The 21,260-nt window shown below is 39.0% G+C and overlaps 1 protein-coding gene across 1 annotated transcript in view; it reads right to left on the reverse strand.

The window, feature by feature from the left end:
• The window catches only part of LOC136176275 (CUB and sushi domain-containing protein 1), a 1,594,796-nt gene that overhangs the window by 562,942 nt on the left and 1,010,594 nt on the right, over window positions 1-21,260 (reverse strand). Inside the window, exon 7 of the mRNA XM_065946402.1 lies at window positions 7,398-7,485. Coding sequence (XP_065802474.1) covers window positions 7,398-7,485 — 88 coding nt within the window. The remainder of the gene's footprint in view (window positions 1-7,397; window positions 7,486-21,260) is intronic.

Here is a 21,260-nt window from a genome sequence, read left to right on the forward strand (position 1 = left end):
CTTGTTTCTGAAGTTTATTATAGTAATCTATCCTCAGATAAAGATCAGACATCCCATGACTTACAACCGGGAGATTATGTAGATTAAAAAAGACATCATTTAAAGGACTCTCCCCCTAGCCTAAATGGAACAGTAGTTATCAGGTTTGCTTGACTAGCTCAGGCACAGCAGAACTGAAGGGAACTGACTCTTAGATTCATATTTCCCACCCAAAAAGGGCTCCCGTACCAGGCTCGTCTCCAGAGAGAACTGCTCACCTCACACTCACCTGAAAGCGACACTGATAATATGGCAACACCAACACCAGGAAGAGAAGAAGACAAGGTCAGAAGTAGGCAGCTGGCCCAGGTGCCAGCCCCGACCCATATGGTTGTTCTTAACTTTTATTCTTGGTCTCTTGGACTTTTACAAGTGAATAAAAAAAAAAAAAAAAAATGTTTTCTATCACTGGCATGGTGTTATTCAAATTTTAGAAATCACTCAAATTGTTGGGTTTATGGTCAATTACCTACATCCAGTGCTTCTGGTTTACCTTGATGGGTTTCTCCCCTCCAAGGTTCTGATTGGATGGCTCTTAGAAAGTTTATTTTGCAAGGAAGGAATTATATTTCTGTCCGGGCTACTACTGATATCACTAGATGGGACCCATTCACTTGGCCAATCAAACATGCTTATTCTGACCCTGGCCATAAATATGAATTTTCCCTTAAGGTTGCTAGAGCTCAATAAAGGCAACAGGCTAAATCCCAGGTGTTAAAATTAAAAAAAGTAAACTCTAGACTATTAGGCGTGACACTTCCTCAGCTATGGGATGGATTTACTTGACTAACACCAGGATATGGTTGTCTAAGCCTAAAGGCCCCCCTATGCTGCTAACAATTAAATCATACCAAAGATAATCAACCTAATAACACTAGAAAATCAGGCTGGGTTTATTATGAAAACTACCAAAGTACCATTTTTCTTAAAGCCAGTGATTGGTATGAAACTGGTTGGATCAGAAGACCAGAAATATACTGGCTGGCACCTAACAGGACTCAAAGACTTTGGGGGTCCAATCTATGACCCTGGCTTCAACCAGGCTGGCTAGGAAGGCATACTTTAGGATTCCGTTTGGCTCAAGACCACTTACATACAAATTTAGAAGTGACTCCAGCAAATTTACCATCAATACCAGCTCAGTGGGCCAAGAGACCTGTGTTTCACTGGTATGATCACTTAACAACTATTTTTGCACCTTCAGTAGGATTGGAAAATGTTATTTCTCACATTGAAGACTTAACAAAACTCACTCAATAGGCATTAAATGATAGCAACCAGGCTATTCGCCTACTAAATTCTGAGATCTCTACGATGAGAAAAGCTATCTTACAAAATCGTATAGTCCTTGATATCCTTACAACATCTCAAGGGGGCACCTATGCTATAACTCAAACTGAAGGTTGTGTTTATATACCAGGTGGATCCTGTAATGGGTGATATTTTAAAAGATGATTTGGTTCTGAAAGCTCATGGCATAAATCCCTATTTGTAACTTTAATCACCCTATTAGCTGCATTATTTGTAATCTGTTTCTTTTATCAGATTGTTATCTTTTGTATTATATGATGTATAACCAAGAAATAGATCAGATTTATAATTAGAATATAATTAGATTTATAATTAGAATAATTGTAATACTGTGATTCTAGTTATGTGAAGAGGCAACAAGGGAAATATCTCCTGGATCCTATTAGGTTAGAAGATAGAGGAATCTGAGAATCTTTTATTATTTCTCAATGGACCTAATCCAGACATGAACACCTCAAGTGACATTTCAGTGAGGATGTTCACTTGATCTGGGGTGAACCTCCCAGTTTCCTAGGATCAAAAAAAAAAAAGTCATGAAATGTCTTGCAAATATAGTGGAATTTATAACCATGGGGAGGGACTGGGAAATGAAAATATTTCCTGCCATATTAACAAACAAGACATGTCAGTCATCACCGATTTCTGGCCTCCAAAAGTGATTGAGGGTTCTCAAAACTGCAATCCAGAGGGTGCTACCATCCCCCAATGGTGACTGCTGAGGGGCTGGGGGAATGCAAGAAGCAAGGTGAACAAGGAAAGAAGACTGACTCCAGACAGCTGAGGTGCATATAAAAGGAAGGAATTCAGTCAGCTGGGGTGGGGGTGGGGGGCTTGTACTTCCCATACGGAGAGTGCTAAATTCCTTAAATTCCTGCTCCTGTTGTTGCAAACTTGTATGTGGCCTAACTCCCAGTCCTCCCTCCTTGGAGCATTTTTCTCAGAGCTACTGAAATTTTCTCTCCGAGGCTTGGAGTCCCAAACATTCCCACCAAATAAAATAACTCTTTACTTTCAGGTTGTGACTATATTTTTTAATTGCTAGTATGGGGCTTATTATGGGGCTTATAGTACGGGGCTTACTGGGGCTTCCCAGGCGGCTCTAGTGGTAAAAAAAAAAAAAGAAAAAAAAAAAAAAAAAAAACCTGCCTGCCTATGCAGATGTTTAAGAGACATGGGTTTGATCCCTGGGTTGGGAAGATTTCCCTGGAACAGGGCATGGCAACCCACTCCAGTATTCTTGTCTGGAGAATCCTACATACAGAAGAGCCTGATGGGCTACACTCCATAAGGTCGCACAGAATTGGACAGGACTGAAGCAACTTAGCATTCACACACATGTATTTTTATAGAAAATGTAATCTTTCAAATGATTTTCTCAGCTGTTATGCTATTTGATTGCCATAAACTCAGAGACAGGTAAACTAATTAATTAATTAAACAGAGTAGAAATTCCCCAGAAAACTAAGAACATGAAAGACTGACAGTTTTAGATGGGGCCATTACACCCCTGCTTTGACCTGCCAGGCATACACTCAGCCTGGCTTCCAGTCCAGACACATCAACAAACTCCAGTGGCTAATGCTCATCTTCAGTTAAGCTTCTGCAGAAACAAGGCCATTCTAAGGATGAGAAACCTATATGCAGGTCAGGAAACAACAGTTAGAACTGGACATGGACCAACAGACCGGTTCCAAATAGGAAAAGGAGTATGTCAAGGCTATATGTTGTCACCCTGCTTATTTAACTTATATGCAGAGTACACCATGAGAAATGCTGGACTGGAAGAAGCACAAGCTGGAATCAAGATTGCTGTGAGAAATATCAGTAACCTCAGATATGCAGATGACACCACCCTTATGGCAGAAAGTGAAGAGGAACTAAAAAGCTTCTTGATGAAAGTGAAAGACGAGAGTGAAAAAGTCGGCTTAAAGTTCAGCATTCAGAAAACTAAGATCATGGCATCTGGTCCCATCACTTCATGGGAAATAGATGGGGAAACAGTGGGAGCAGTGTCAGACTTGTTTTTTTTTTGGCTCCAAAATCACTGCAGATGGTGACTGCAGCCATGAAATTAAAAGACACTTACTCCTTGGAAGGAAAGTTATGACAAACCTAGAGAGCATATTAAAAAGCAGAGACATTATTTTGCCAACAAAGGTCCGTCTGGTCAAGGCTATGGTTTTTCCAGTAGTCATGTATGGATGTGAGAGTTGGACTGTGAAGAAAGCTGAGTGCCAAAAAATTGATGCTTTTGAACTGTGGTGTTGGAGAAGACTCTTGAGAGTCTCTTGGATTGCAAGGAGATCCAACCAGTCCATCCTAAAGGAGATCAGTCCTGGGTGTTCATTGCAAGGACTGATGCTGAAACTGAAACTCCAATACTTTGGCCACCTTGTGCAAAGAGTTGACTCTTTGGAAAAGACACTGATGCTGGGAGGGATTGGGGGTAGGAGGTGAAGGGGAAGACAGAGGATGAGATGGCTGGATGGCATCACCAACTCGATGGACATGAGATTGGGTAAACTCTGGGAGTTGGTGATGCACAGGGAGATCTGTCGTGCTGCGATTCATGGGGTCGCAAAGAGTTGGACACGACTGAGCGACTGAACTGAACTGAACTGAAGGATGAGACAGAGCAGAGGCCAGCACAGTCACCTCACATGCTAAGTAAATCTCTTCCTGCCCTTGTGCCAAATAGATACTGACCCTGGATGTTTCTGAATTCCTTGTTAAGTTTTGAAAATTCAACAGTTTCTCTGGCTCTCTTTACCATATGATACAATTTGAACAGTTTGACATTGTCAGATAACTTGCTTTGTTTTAAACTAGAGCTCTACCAAATAGACCCAGGGAGCTTCTGGGTTCCAAGGATGACAGAGTATTGAATGGGCATTTCCTCTCATAAACAAGTGCTTTGGAAAACACCCTTGGAGTTCCTTTGCACCAGCCACTAACTATTTCTGTCACCAAGGAGGCAGAGACAAAAAGGCACTAACTATCCTTCAGTTGGGTGGGGGAAGATGGTGTGTAAAACAATAATGCAGATTTACTGCTCTAACTAAGCGGAGAGATGCATAGGCTTTTTGGAAGCAAGGCCTGGAGAACACTTTTTTTTTTTTCCCCCGGGTGAGGGAGAAAGAAGAAGGTTACTTCTAAGATAAGAAAGGAATCCTTAGAACAAAAATGCTCTATGCGTTCTAGCAAGACTGCAAATTTGAACCATTTGTATCATTTAAAAATTAATCATGTTCCTGAATGCCTTCCACTGGTGGCTGTTTTACATTTGAAATCAGTAGCTTTCTTTCTTGGCTGACCGCCACACCCAAAACACACAATATACAGGACACAGCATACCCCTTGGGGTGCTAATAACAGCTCATAACCTACATTTGTTCCAAGAACTTCCTTGACACTAATGGAGGAAGCTAATGATGAAAGGCAAGGGCAATGGGCAAAAAAAGTGGATAATTTGTGCACTTGTGTCCTGGAATTCACCCTGGATTGGAATGGAAGCTAATCTCTAGTTAAAATCAACTTCCTGCTCAGCCTTCTATTCTCTTTATCCTGTTTTCTCTGTTCCCCATAACCAGAGGGCACTTTTCCAAAAAATTCAATTCAGAGTCGCTATCTGAGGCTCTGCACCAAAGGAACCTGAACTAAAATACTACCTACCACCTTAAGGTATATTCAATATTGGCGACACTTAAACCACGTCAGCTACAAACTGGCACGTGCCAGGAGCGTCGCCTGGGGCTGAGCAACGGCAGCGGGCACTTGCCACCTGCCTCCCTGGAGACTGAGCCCTGTGATGCCGCCGCTGACCTTCAGCACCTCCATCCCCTGAGGGGTTCGGGGTGGCGTGAGGCACTCTGTGCTCCAGCAAATCCCATGGAACTGGTCTTTAGATAGCTAGATATTTTCAGGAACTGATTTCATGATCCTGTTAGGTAGTTAGAATAGGAAAAGGAGTTCAAAACGGCTTAAAGACAAGGAAAGGAAAAGCCCACGAAAATAGACAAAAGAAGGTCCAAGGACAGGAGTGAGGAACTCCGGGAAAACAAGCAGCCCTCCCAGCTAGCCCAGTTTACACAGGGCAGGCCCAGGGGGAGGAGAAAGAAGCCTACAAAAGGAGGAGCCGAAACCACCTGGGCTCTCTCTTCTCCTGTCTTTTGGGTCTGCCCACCCTCACTCCTCAGAGGCTGTACCAGCCTTTGTTTTTCCTAATAAAACTGAGCTATAACACTAACCCACCCATTGCTTCAAATTTTTGCTGCGGTGAGACAGAACCCAAGAAATTACAAACTTCCCAGACAATCCCAGTCCTTGCGTCTCTTCATATCTAGAAAAACACTAAATCCCTTCATGGTGACATCAGTTCCTTGTGACTAACAGAGAACGTTTTGTAAAGTAAGCATTTGATTGCATTGAACTCCCCCTTCACTGAAATCTTATGTATCGACCTTCCCCCACTGCCCCTTGGGCAGTCTCTCAGAGCTATCTGAGGTGCTGTCTCCCGGGCTGCAGTCCTCATTTGGCCCCAAATTAAACTTAACTCACAACTCTCAAGTTGTGTGTGTGTGTGTGTGTTTAGTCAACAATGGTGACCATTCCAGTTGTCTATTCCATTTAAAACATGAACAATGCTATTGTTAAAAGTATTTCAGTAGCGCTACTATGCTTGTGTTTCCTTTTCATGTAAAATATATGTGTGTGTGTATATATAATATATATACATGTGTGTGTGTGTATATATATATAATGTCATTTTACCAACTTCATTACGGTCACTCTATAGACAATTTTATTACTTCCTCTAGTCATAATTATAGACACTGCTACTCCAGTTTCACCAAATAACATTTCTTCTTCCTTCTCTAAAAGTATCACTGCTTTCATTCAATTTTCAGCTCACTTTAGCAGGCTCAAATCTCTTTTTCTGTTTCTTTTTAAAAAATAATGAGATTATAAGAAAGAAAAACTTGCTCTTGTTCCCCTTTACTCTTTGACTTTGCAGCTTACCCCTAATATTAGTGCTCATCTTGTAAACTAGAGAATGTTCACTTTATTGAACTAATTAAAGACAAAAATCTAAAAAGAAATCACCATTATAATCACTACTTTATTCATAATGTAACAACTATAAAGCAGTCTGTACTAATCATAATGCAATAAAATGAATCATAACATTTTCTTCATAAATTGCATTGATTGCCACTCACTCACATTCATTATTATAAAAGTTTACTTAATGAAATAATTATAAGACTATAGTTAAATTTTTCATTATCTGTTTTTTTAAACAATAACTGAACTGCATTAGAATTAGCTCAGATGATAAAGAATTTGCCTTCAATGCAGGAGACCAGGGTACAATCCCTGGATCAGGAAGATCCCCTGGAAAAGGAAATGGCAGCCCACTCCAGTATTCTTGCCTGGAGAAACCCATGGACAGAGGAGACTGGAGGGCTACAGTCTATGGGGTTGCAAAGAGTCAGGCAACTAAGTGACTAACACTTAAAAATTTTCTTTTCATGGGATGGTGTTGTTGTTTAGTTCCTCAGTTGTTTCCAATTCTTTTGTGACCCCATGGACTATAGCTCACCAGGCTCCTCTGTCCATGGGACTCTCCAGGCAAAAATACTGCAGTGGATTGCCATTTCCTTCTCCAGGGGATCTTCCTAACCCAGGAATAGAACCCACATCTCCCATGTCTCCTGCACTGGAAAGTGGATTCTTTACCACTGAACTACCAGGAATACTTATATGGGAAGGTAGCAGATTAAAATCAGAAAACAAATCTTGTACACAAATTTTGATCAGACCCATTAAGTTGGATTTTTAATACTGGTTTATACAATGAAAGGAACAGACTCTGGAGTATCTGGAATTTTCCACCACAATGTGTTTTAGAACTCTACAGATATTATAGCTTCATGATAATTGAGAAGTTGCACCTTTAAATCAAAAAGTAAGATGATTAAAACTACAGGGTGAAATGATAAAGAGTTAGGAAGTAATGTGTTATGAAAATAAATACTCTCTCCTACCTGAAGTCTGAACCCGCTCTTCTGCCATTCTCTGGAATCCCAGGATCTGGACACATGTCGGAGACCAAAGCAACACCTCCTTGAGTTACTGTAATAGAAACATTATGATACTGCTCAGAAAATAACCATATAATGACATTATATTAGACAGATTTGGTTCTTTAATGATTCTGCCTTAACATGTGATTTCTTTTAAGAATTCAGATAGTTAAGCTAGATTAAAATAAATCTACTCTTATTCTTAAAGAAACAGACTTTTACAGAGGAGGCCAACAATCTTTGGTTGGAACTCTTTCTTCTACTAAAGAAGTCTTAATACAATTAAAATTTTCTCATTAAGATCACATTTATGACAACTTACAATTCATAGCATGGTGGGGGGGGGGGGAAGAGCATCATGCCATAAATAGCTTAGCTTATATAGAAGATAGCTTTCATTCATTTCCATGGATGAAATGGAAGTGTTAATTATCTATGAAGATATATTAAGATCTATACCTATATCTATTAAGATCTATTATCTATTTAGATCTATATCTAAGAGATATTTCACATAAAATTACTTATTATAGACATGAAGAATGCTTATCATTTAAGTTAAACAAATAACAATTTTCTTGTGCAGTGTCCTGATTTATTATTTGAATCTGTGTATAAACAGTCTTTCCTTCTGTTAGGATGTTGTACAATCACAGATTAGTTTTTAAAGTATTCGTTTGCTTGTTAGAGTGGCCACTGCTCCAGTAACCATCCCACTATCTGAGTAGTTTAATCCAATCAAGGCGACATGCTCTCTTTCAAGAAATTTTCAACAATGATCTTGTGACTCAGTTCAGTTCAATGACACATGAGAGGAAGCCTGCAGGAATGCTTCTGGGAAGACATTCCTGTTAGCTAGTAGTGATCATCTCTTTTTCACTCTGGACCTAATCATGTTTGAATTTCAAATTTGTAACTCTTGGTGCATCTTGTTACAGTATAGGTTTTTGAATCTGTAGTCAGTGGTCTACTAAAATATCTCTAAAATTTATTTTCTAAAAGTATTCTAGCTTTAATAGATTTTCAAACCTCAATAAAGAATTTAACTTTCACCATATTTTTTTCTGCCATTGTCAGTTATATAACTCCCACATTTGCTCAAGTAAAACAGTTACTGCTGTGTCAAATGAAGTCATCCTCCTCAAGGTGAATGGTTGTCACTGTTTATAGAGGAAGTAGTCCACATTAGTGTGGTTCTTACTTCACTATTTTAGCGTATCACACTGGTCTAAAGCAAAAGTAAAGTGAAAATGAAAGTCACTCAGTTGTGTCCGACTCTTTGTGACCCCATGACTATACAGTCCATGGAATTCTCCAGGCCAGAATACTGGAGTGGATAGCCTTTCCCTTCTCCAGAGGTCTTCCCAACCCAGGGTTCGAACCCAGGTCTCCCACATTGCAGACAGATTCTTTACCAGCTAAGCCACAAGGGAAGCCCAAGAATACTGGAGTGGATAGCCTATCCCTTCTCCAGTGGATCTTTCCGAGCCAGGAATTGAACTGGGGTCGCCGGCATTTCAGACAGATTCTTTACCAACTGAGCTATCAACAACTTAAAGGCTTAGAAAGGTCTACCTCTATATCTTCTCTGTTTTTCCTCACATGGAATAGTAGTAAAAAAGTTAATGACAAATTGAAGGAACCCACACAAATCAACTCAAAATATTTTGGATCTTTTTTTTTTAAAGATAATGCCAAAGCTGCTTACTTATTCAAAAAAAAGAGTATTTAGTTGGACGTCTTCGAGAGTAGTGAATGAAATAGGTTAAGTCTGAATAGCTTGCAGATGGCAGGAAGATAACAAAAAAATGATGACAGATAAACATTAAATATGTTTGATTTTCTGAAACAGAGATAGGCGTGTAACAGGATAATGATAGAAATCCGTGGTGACAGATTATGTACAAGAAAATAATGAGTCCCTCAAACTCAACTACCCAGTCTATCTGCATCATTAATAATTAACACCTCTCAAAACTGAAGCTTAAAGTTGCAAAGAATGATGGTGATATATCTGCAGGGTCCTGATGCCTCAGAGAAACATTTTCAAAAGAGAGGAATTCCCGTGCTTACCATCATTTTAACTCTAATTTTGTCAAATTATATCTTACCATGTGTCATAGGACACATGCTATAGATACTAACAAATATATGAAACTTTAGTCAAAACCTTAGAATTTAAAATCAAAACTGGAATATTCAATAGGTAGTTTCATGACCCATAATTAACTGATAGTAATTTAAGATGTAAAATTATACACATGGATGAACAGACACAAATCAGATAGTTTGTAAAAGGCTTTGAATGAATTTAGATTTAAAATGTGGAAATTACATTAATGTATACATAATCAAATGACTCTTTCAAAGCATGCTGGCTTTTACACTATCTCATTAGACCCTCACAAGGTTCCTATGAGGTATGTAGAGCAATAAGGAGCATGCTTTTCCCATTAAATTGTAACCAAGCCGGGCCCTACAGGGCCTTCCCAGGACAGACTCTCCGCCCACGTCCTCTGCCTTCTTGTCTGTAGAATACTTGAGCCTCTTAAGTCTTCCCAAAGTTCAAAATAATAAACTAAATTAGAGAAGTGAGAAAATGTAGGAAGAAAGAAAAACAGTCAAGCAAGACAAAATAATAATACTTTAGCCATTAAACAAAGTCAAGGACCTTCCGTTCCTCCTAAGAGATAGATAACACTTGGAGCCATGTCCTTTGAGCTGCTTTGAAGATGCTGAAAGCCCCACCCACCAGGTGGAAGAGGTTAACTGCATGCTGCCCACAAGTACATGCTGGTTGGAACCAGAAGGTTGATGATGCTGACTCCCAATTACCTCACCACCAACCAATCAGAAGAATGTCCATGAGTTGATCACACACCCAGCAACCCCCCTCCCCTCATCCTGTCTTTAAAAACCTTTGCATGAAAGACTTTGGGGAGTTCAGGCCTTTTAAGCACTAGCCGTCAGGACTTCTTGTTTGGCACCAACAATAAATGCTACACTTTCCTTCACCACAACACAGTGTCAGTAGTCTGGCTTTACCTCACACGGGTGAGTGGACACACGTTTGGTTCGGTAGCGAAAATTATCCTGGTCTGTGAGGACATGTCTTGTGATCGTCAATTCAAATTCAACACAAATTTGTTTTTTGAACAAATTATATAGCTAGACTGGTGCCCTAGTAAAGGAAGCAATCAACACAAAAGAAGTATACACAAATTACTTCTATGAAAAAGGAGATCATTAACAAATAAACTGGTAGAGACAAGATTTACATTAGTGAAACAATCAGAAGTATTTAGAAATAAAGTACTAAGAGTGATGATGATGATAATCTAAACTTAGACCTTACTTAAGATTAAATTAAAGCCAATTTAACCTTAGGAAACTACAAGTATCATTTATACACATTTTAAACTGAATCCTTACAACCTTTCCAAGAGGAGATAATGTCAAACCCATTTTCCAAGAAAGAACTGAGGACAGAGTTACCACTCAGTTGATTATACATCCAGGTTTCTTTTCTTACCTTTGCTCCAGTGATCTAATGAGATAGTGTATGTTAAAGGCCTCTGCAAATTAAAGTGAAGCTTTTAAAAATAATTTTTAAATTCTTAATAATAAAATTCCTTTTATATTAAAAATGAACCAAAAAGTAAGGGGAAAAGGTGTATCCATCTGTTATCTCCCAGTCAAGCATACACATGGGAAGCCATATGGTCCCAACCATGAGGCTTTAGTTCAAATGCCATCTGGTGGCAATTTTCTTGCAGTAAAAAAGACCAGATTCACAGGCTTTCCACATGAGGCCATTAGCCACCTTCAGAGCACCAGAACAATGAAATGACCGGATATCAAATCTTCGTGTAAGATGCCATTTTTCAAAGTTAAAATTTAGTTTATTTTAATATATCATTGGATAATAATCCAAAAAGAAGTCATTAAAGTAAACTCACACATTTTAGTGATACTGCTCCTATAACTTATTATAGCATATTTTTGTTGTTGATATTTATTTCTTTAGAAACCTAAAGACATATTTCAGCTGGATTAATTTTGAGACTAATTCTAATCATTTTAAACTTTCAGAGAGGTGACATATGTTTCTAGTTGCATAACAATCAGGAGCCTTGTTACACAAAACACATTCTAGTTGAAATTCCTCAGGTAGCAATATCTCCACTGTATCAATGACCTTTAGATGTCAAAAACCCCATGCTAGGCATATGTGTTTGTGAGATACTGTGAACCTCAGGTTTTTCTGCTGTAATCAGTTTGAACAAGTCAACACTGACATTTGTTCCTTCAACATTTAATGGACTCAGATTTTACTGAAATAAAAAGCAACACCTACTTTTTAAGACATTTTCCTTTTTTGATTTGCAAATTGCTTTATCACAGTAAGCATGAAACATTCGTATTACTCTTTCCTCAAAAACCAATACCTTGATTAAATGTTCATTTCAACAATATTTCAGTATTGTAGTAATTTCCTTCATTTAGGTATAACAGGGTTGTTTTCACTTAAACAGCATCACATGAGACATTTTCATATGCATAATAGAATTGTTGGTATTTTTCTCCTTCTATTGAATATATGCACCATCTCTACCTGCTGTCAGTTTTGATCCCAGAATGATAAGCATATACTGACAAGCTTCATAGAAACTAAGAGCTTCTTGATGTAGGTGAAATAAGAGAGTGAAAAAGCTGGCTTAAAACTTAACATTCAAAAACTTCAGTCAGATCATGGCATCTGGTCCTATCACTTCATGGCAAATAGATGGGTAAACAATGGAAACAGTGACAGATTTTATTTTTTGGAACTCCAAAATCACTGCAGATGCTGACTGCAGCCATGAAATTAAAAGACGCTTGCTCCTTGGAAGAAAAGCTATGACAAATCTAGACAGTGTATTAAAAAGCAGAGACATTCATTTGCCAACAAACTTCCGTGTAGACAGAGCTATGATTTTTCAAATAGTCACGTATAGGTGTGAGAGTTGGACCACAAAGAGGGCTGAATGCCAAAGAATAGATGCTTTTGAACTGTGGTGTTGGAGAAGACTCTTGAGAGTCCCTTGGGCTGCAAGGAGATCAAACTAGTCAACCCTAAAGGAAATCAATCCTGAATATTCATTGGAAGGACTGATGCTGAAGCTTAAGCTCCAATACTTTGGCCACCTGTTGTAAAGAGCCAACTCATTGGAAAATACCCTGATGCTGGGAAAGATTGAAGGCAGGGGGAGAAGGGGACAACAGAGGACGAGATGGTTGGATGGCATCACCGGCTCAACAGACATGAGTCTGAGCAAACTCCGGGAGATGGTGAAGGACACAAAGATTTGGACACGACTTTTGTCCATGGGGTCACAATGATTCGGATATGACTGAGTGACTGAACAACAACATAGAAATAGGTTAAACAAGAATTGCTGACATTTTTGATAATAAATTCTTATTATCTCAGCATTAGGGTTTCAAATGTGTAGTTTACATAGAAATCAGTTGTCAAAAACACATTGCTTTGATCTGAAGTATTTTGGACCTCAGATTAATGGATGGATAGTGAAACACCCATAAACAGTATGAAAAGGCAAACAGACATGACACTGAAAGATGAACTCCCCAGGTCGGCAGATGCCCAATGTGCTACTGGAGATCAGTGGAGCAATAACTCCAGAAAGAATGAAGGGATGGAGCCAAAGCAAAAACACCACCCAGTTGTGGATGTGACTGGTGATAGAAGCAAGGTCTGATGCTGTAAAGAGAAATGTTGCATAGAAACCTGGAATGTTAAGTTCATGAATCAAGGCAAATTGGAAGGGGTCAAACAGGAATGGCAAGAGTGAATGTCAACAGTTTAGGAATCAGCAAACTAAGATGGACTGGAATGGGCAAATTTAACTCAGATGACCATTATATCTACTACTTTGGGCAGGAATCCCTTAGAAGAATGGAGCAGACATCATAGTCAACAAAAGAGTCCAAAATTTAGTACTTGGATGCAATCTCAAAAATGACAGAATGATCTCTGTTTGTTTCAAGGCAAACCATTCAATATCATGGTAATCCAAGTTTATGCCCCGATCAGTAATGCTGAAGAAGCTGAAGTTGAACGGCTCTATGAAGACCTAAAAGACCTTCTAGGACTAACACCCAAAAAAAGATGTCCTTTTCATTATACGGGACTGGAATGCCAAAGTAGGATGTCAAGAAACACCTAGAGTAACAGGCAAATTTGGCCTTGGAGTATGGAATGAAGCAGGGCAAAGGCTAATAGAGTTCTTCCAAGAGAACACACTGGTCATAGAAAACACCCTCTTTAAACAACACAAGAGAAGACTCTATACATGGACATCACCAGATGGTCAACACCAAAATCAGATTGATTATATTCTTTGCAGCCAAAGATGGAGAAGCTCTGTACAGTCAGCAAAAACAAGACCAAGAGCTGACTGTGGCTCAGATAATGAACTCCTTATTGCCAAATTCAGACTTAAATTGAAGAAAGTAGGGAAAACTACTAGATCATTCAAGTATTACCTAAATCAAATCCCTAACAATTATACAGTGGAAATGAGAAATAGATTTGAGGGACTAGATGTGATAGACAGAGTACCTGATGAACTACGGATGGAGGTTTGTGACATTGTACAAGAGACAGGGATCAAGACCATCCCCAAGAAAAAGAAATGCAAAAAAGCAAAATGGCTGTCTGAGGAAGCCTTACTAATAGCTGTGAAAAGAAGAGAAGCAAAAAGCAAAGGAGAAAAGGAAAGATATACCCATCTGAAAGCAGAGTTTCAAAGAATAGCAAGGAGAGATAAGAAAGCCTTCCTAAGTGATCAGTGCAAAGAAATAGAGAAAAACAATAGAATGGGAAAGACTACAGATCTTTTCAAGAAAATTAGAGACACCAAGGGAATATTTCATGCAAAGACGGGCTCAATAAAGGACAGAAATGGTATGGACCTAACAGAAGCAGAAGATATTAAGAAGAGGTGACAAGAACACACAGAAGAACTGTCAAAAAAAGATCTTCACAACCCAGATAATCATGATGGTGTGATCACTCACCTAGAACCAGCCATCCTGCAATGTGAAGTCAAGTGGGCCTTAGGAAGCATCACTAAGAACAAAGCTAGTGGAGGTGATGGAATTCCAGTTGATCTATTTTAAATCCTGAAAGATGACGCTGTGAAAGTGCAGCACTCAATATGCCAGCAAATTTGGAAAAGCCAGCAGTGGCCACAGGACTGGAAGCTGTCAGCTTTCATTGCAATCCCTAAGAAAGGCAATGCCAAAGAATGCTCAAACTACTGCACAACTGCATTCCTCTCACACGCTAGTAAAGTAATGCTCAAAATTCTTCAAGCCAGGCTTCAGCAATATGTGAACTGTGAACTTCCAGATGTTCAAGCTGGTTTTAGAAAAGGCAGAGGAACCAGAGATCAAATTACCAACATCTGCTGGGTCATCGAAAAAGCAAGAGAGTTTCAGAAAAACATCTATTTCTGCTTTATTGACTATGCCAAAGCCTTTGACTGTGTGGATCACAACAAACTGTGGACAATTCTGAAAGAGATGGGAATACCAGACTACCTGACCTGCCTCTCGAGAAATCTGTATGCAGGTCAGGAAGCAACAGTTAGTACTGGACGTGGAACAACAGATTGGTTCCAAATAGGAAAAAGGAGTATATCATGACTGTATATTGTCACCCTGTTTATTTAACTTATATGCAGAGTACATCATGAGAAACACTGGGGTGGATGAAGCACAAGCTCGAATCAACATTGCCGGGGAAAATACCAATAACCTCAGATATGCAGATGGCACCACCCTCATAGCAGAAAGTGAAGAACTAAAGAACCTCTTGATGAAAGTAAAAGAGGAGAGTGAAAATGTTGGCTTAAAGCTCAACATTCAGAAAACTAAGATCAAGGCATCCAGTCCAATTACTTCATGGCAAATAGACGGGGAAACAGTGGAAACAGTGGCAGACTTTATTTTGGGGGACTCCAAAATCACTGCAGATGGTGACTGCTGCCATGAAATTAAAAGATGCTTACTCCTTGGGAGAAAAGTTATGATCAACCTTGACAGCATATTTAAAAGCAAAGACATTACTTTGCCAACATAGGTCCATGTAGTCAAGGCTATGGTTTTCCCAGTAGTCATGTATGCATGTGAGAATTGATACATAAAGAAAACTGAGTCCCAAAGAATTGATCCTTTTGAACTGTAGTGTTGGAGAAGACTCTTGAGAGTACCTTGGACTGCAAGGAGATCCAACCACTCCATCCTAAAGGATATCAGTCGTGAATATTCATTGGAAGGACTGATTTTGAAGCTGAAAGTCCAATACTTTGGCCACCTGATGTGAAGAGCTGACTCATTTGAATAGACCCTGATGCTGGGAAAGACTGAAGGTGGGAGGAGAAGGGGATGACAGAGGATGAGATGGTTGGATGGCATCACTGACTCAATGGACATGAGTTTGAGTAAACTTTGGCAGTTGGTGATGGACAGGCAAGCCTGGCATGCTGTAGTCCATGGGGTTGCAAAGAGTTGGACGCGAATGAGCAACTGAACTGAATGAAACACCCACACACAACTGACTTTATCTATGAGCATCTAGGCTGTATTTTCAAGGTGTTTAATTTAATACAATGTCAGACATCTTTACCTGGGCGCTCTCTCTCTTTCATCATTGCATACTTTAATTATTTCACTTTTAAGACACTAAAAATTGAATGCCCACTATCATAATTTTTGTATTTTGGTCTTACTGAGTTCTCTTATTTCCAGTTAAAGCCATTGTCTTAAACTCTCTCTTAGTTTAATGTAATTTATTTTTATATCATAATGCAATAAACTATGCTAATATAATAAATGCATTATTGAGAAGTTCTTTCAAGCAAATTTTATCTGCTTTCTATTGTACAATATGTATAGACTTTTTGGCCAGCATTCAAAACCTTCTGTCTTTCTAATATTATTCCAACTACCACCTGCAAGTATCTGATGCTCCAGGTAATCTTAAATACTCCAAATCCTCTCACTGTTAAACTTTTATTTCTCTTTAACATTGAACATTTCTTTTAATTAATTGCTTTTCCAACAGAGGGAAGACCAAGTAAATTTCTTACATGTGATATATTAATAATCATCCTCCAACTGCTACAATCACTATTGCAGCCAATAAATATTCAGAGAGGGATTATTTTCTTTATGCATTTTCAAGGTAAACCAAGGTGTTTATTTGCTATTCAAATAAAAATAAATATAAGAATATGCTAGTACAAAATTGATACAAATTAACAGCAACATATCTTTTATAAGATCCCTGAGAGTGGTGCTCATCTCTGTACAATTCCACAGCATCCTCCGAGATGTTTACTAGGATGTATCCTGGCAGCACCCAGAGGAACTGTCTCAGACCTCCACTGGCCCCACAGGTGCAGAGTGACCCCACCTGAGGACCGAGCTGCCTTAGCCTGGGGTCTCCTGTCTGTTGCTTCTGCGTTGGTCTCTGTGAAAATGTAAGCACTCTGGACTGAGGACTCATAAATAATGTTTAGGGCCTACTCAGAGATGTCTTACAGGATACCTAATCATTCCTGGTCTTCTAACATAAAAGACAGCATGTGACTAAGTCGATTAATATTACTATTTTGCATAGGATCTAAAATACTAGCATAATAACCCTGAAATATGAGAGAAAAGGGGGAAAAAGCTCAAAGTCAATGTACAGTATAATTGATTTCAGGACTATATCTATCTATCTATATCTATCTATATGTATATTGATTGCAGTACTCTATACATACATATATATGAATATATAAAATTAGTTTATATTTACATTTAAATACAGGTATTTAAATGTTTTATTTTAAAGGCAATGCATTTAAATTGTAAAACCTTATTTGTCAATTACTAGATTTAAAAAATAGGAAATATTAATTATCTAGTAATGAGCACCCATAGAACGTTTCTTTCTCATAGTAGTTTATAAGTGATTTTAGAAGCTTGTATTTAAGTAAATACTGACTAATACAGTAAATGTAAATGATATCAGCATGTATCATACATTTTATGCACTATTTAGTTTTCACTTCTGCTTATATATGTATTCATGTTACAAATTTTAAAATTTAAATTAATTTAAATAAATATTAAATAGATATATTCAACCAAATATATGTTAATAAATGTTATTTGCTTGTATAAAATAGTTAAATATATAAATACTGACAATATTTAATTAATCTATAATATAAATGGTTTATCTACCACATATTTTACAATATATTATTCAACATTATTAATGTGTGTTTACAGTAATACTATAAAATAAGAGAATGCTTAGAATGTCTTTATGAATTCTAGGAGGGGGCAGAATTCAAACTGTCTGATTGATAATTTTTTGAAATGCAGAGTTTAGCATTAATATATCGGTAAATCAAACTGGTTTGGTCACTCTTAAAATTCTCATTATCTCAGAAATTTGTATGTGTAATTTCACTCTGAACTTTATTCAGATGTTTTGCAAATGTGAAATTAAGAAACAGCAGTGATTTTTTGGCTACTATGAAACATTTCTTACAGAGTATTAACGATCATTTGGAAACACACACAGCTTCGTTACTGTGGAGACAGTGGAAGACCCATGACTCCAGGCTCAGGGGTTGGAGAGGAGCTGAACGGGCTTTCAGGGCAGGGAAGCTGCTCTGTGTGACGCCGTCACGGTGGGTACACGTCGCCACACCTTTGGCCAACCTCACAGAATGTACCCCACCGGGCGGGAACCCCCCTGTGAACTAAGACTTCAGGTGGCGGCAGTGTGTCCACGTGGGCTTGTCCTTGGCCACCAATGCGCCGTGTGCTGGGGGCAGTGATGGTGGGGGTGGCTGTGCCTGTGTGCAGACTGGGCAGAGATGGAGAACCTCTGCGCCTCCCTCTCAGTTCACTGTACCCCTCAGCTGCTCTAGGAAATAGCCCTCAAAAAATAAAAGAAAGAAGATAACTAAGAGAAGGAGAAAGAAGTAAAGTAGGAGGTCCCAGAAGGAAAGAAGAAAAAGAGAATGTTGGAGGGATTAAGAAGCAGAGAAGAAAAGAAAGATAGTGGCTCTAACCTTTGCTGGAAGGACTTGATAGTCTTGGGGATGGATGGGTCCTGCTCTGGAGGGAGAGGGGGAGGGGCTGGTGGGGAGGGGGACACCAGGCAAGGGGACACGTGAGCAAAGGCGCGGAGGACTGAGAAATACAGAGAACCCAAGTCCAGAACTGAGGCGGACGCCAAACCGTGAAAACGCGTCTGACTGCGAGTCCTCATTTCCAAAAACAACAACAACAACACTGAGGTATAGTTGATTTACACTGTTATGTTCATTTCAGGTATAGAGAAAAGTGATTCAAATTTGATTCTTTTCTATTATAGATTCTTTTTTTAAAAAACTTTTTATTTTGTATTGGAGTATAGCCAGTTTACTAAGTACACATGAATTTGAGCCAACTTCCGGAGACAGTATAGGACGGAGGAGCCTGGTGAGTGGAAGTCCATGGGGCTGCAGAACTGGATGTGACTGAGCGACTGAACCACAATGACATAGCAGATTAACAGATACTGCTGTGTTAGCTTCAGGTGATCGGCAAAGGTGCTCAGTCACACATATACATGATCCCTTCTCCCCCACACTCCCCTCTGAGAAGCAGCCTACCTACTTCATGTACACATGCCACGTGCCGTTCAGATCTCTTCTTCATCATGTGTGTGTATATGTGTATGTGTTAGTTACATGTACTGATAATCTGAAACCTAAAATATATACGAATGACAGATGCTCCCCAACTCACAACTGATTTGACATAAAATCTTTTGACTCTATTGTGGTGTGAAAGAGATATGCGTTAATCACTGTGTGGTCAGTTCATCTCTCATGATGCTGGTTGGCGGCAGCAGCTTCAGTTTCCCGTCAGCCACGCAATCATGAGGGTCAGCTGCCCATATGCTTAGAGAGCCTGGACCCAGAAGCTGTTGTTTTTTCTTTAAGTACCCTTTTCAACAAATGGCATGGGCTCTCAGGTGGTGCTAGCCTGCCTGCCAATGCAGGAGATATAAGAGATGTGGGTTCCAGCCCTGTGTTGAAAAGATCCCCCTGGAAGGAGGAAATGGCAACCTGCTCCAGTATTCTTGCCTGGAGGTTCCCGTGGTCCTGGTGGGCTACAGTCCATGGGGTCACAAAGAGTCAGACATGACTGAAGTGGCTTAGCACACACATTCAATGCTTCACTGTAAAATAAGCTTTGTTTTGGATGATTTTATCCAAGGCTAATGCCCAGAGCAGAAGGAAATGGCAACCCACTCCAATGTTCTTGCCTGGAGAATCCCAGGGATGGGGGAGCCTGGTGGTCTGCCATCTATGGGGTCGCACAGAGTCGGACACGACTGAAGCGACTTAGCAGCAGCAGCAGCAGCGTCCAGGGCATGTTGAAGGTAGGCTGGGTTAAAGCCACGATGTTCAGTACGTCAGGTGCACCGAATGCATTTCTACTTAACCATATTTTCAATTTATGATGAGTTTATCAGGACATAACCCCACTGTCTGTCAAGGAAGATCTATATATAGCTAGTCAAAAGTATTGACTTTAAAATGTTTTCTTTGAACTTTGCATTTTTCACTTTCTTAAATAGTAAATACCACAAGAGTACACTTAATCAACATTTCACATTTTCTTACAAATGGTAAATGGTGAAAAGAATAGCATTTAGGCTAATTTGGAACATCTTTCAAGCTGAAAGAAACATAATGTGGGATTACAAAAAGGGAAAGTAGACAGGCATTTTTACAGGGTATAAACTGAAAAATAAGATGGAAGGTTTGCTTTAGAAAAATCACAGAAATTTAGTGATGAAAAAAATTTTAAAAATGTAGCCAAGTCCTTCACTTTTCATTCTGGAGAGTAAGGTCAGAAAGGTTAAGTGACCTTCAAAGTGTGGTAGGTGGTAGAACTGGGGTCAAACACAGATGCTTTAATGCCAGTGGGACCTTGGGCAGGCTTGCAGTTGAGCCTTTATGAACCTCTATCTTCTCACCTGAAATATGTGCCATGAAGCATTCTTGTGAGGATTTAACTTCTTAGCTTTGCAACATGCCAAGAAAGTCTTAATAAAAAGAATCCTTCTACCAGTATTTGCTCCTCTCCCCTTTTTGCTGTAAACTCCTTGGGCAAAATTATTTCTGTGTTTTCTTTCCACTGTAATATTCCATGAGTCTGTCTCTGTGATTCCTACCCTCAGTGACATTTCATTGAGGGTTGTTATAACACAAGTTTATTTTATAAAAGACTAAGGAAATGGAAAATATTCCATGATAGACACAGAAAGAATGCAGGTAAAGTGATATTCTACTGAAAGTAACATGCAGCTTTCATAAAGTAAAAAAAGAAAGAAAGAAAAAAAGAAAGATGACTTGAATAGGGCAAGCAGAGGATAGGAGACACAAATTTGGAACTGTCATTCAAAAACACAGGGCTTAGTGTCTCTCAGACAAACTGGTTGTATTGGAAATTGTGCCTTTCAACTTAGAAGCAAGTGGATTTGAAATTTTGTTTTCACAGTATTTACACTTGTTTCTTGCAGTGCTATTGTGATACATTTAAAAGCCCACAATAGATGTTCATATTTTTTTTAACAAACTCTGCATTTTTATTCATAAGAAGCAAACAATTCAAATGATTTTTTGATATTTTGAGTAATCAAAATCACCACAGAAATAACACTTGGAAATAGAAATAGCAAGTAAATTGCAG

The sequence above is a fragment of the Muntiacus reevesi genome, chromosome 10, assembly GCF_963930625.1.
Source record: "Muntiacus reevesi chromosome 10, mMunRee1.1, whole genome shotgun sequence".
NCBI lineage: Eukaryota > Metazoa > Chordata > Mammalia > Artiodactyla > Cervidae > Muntiacus > Muntiacus reevesi.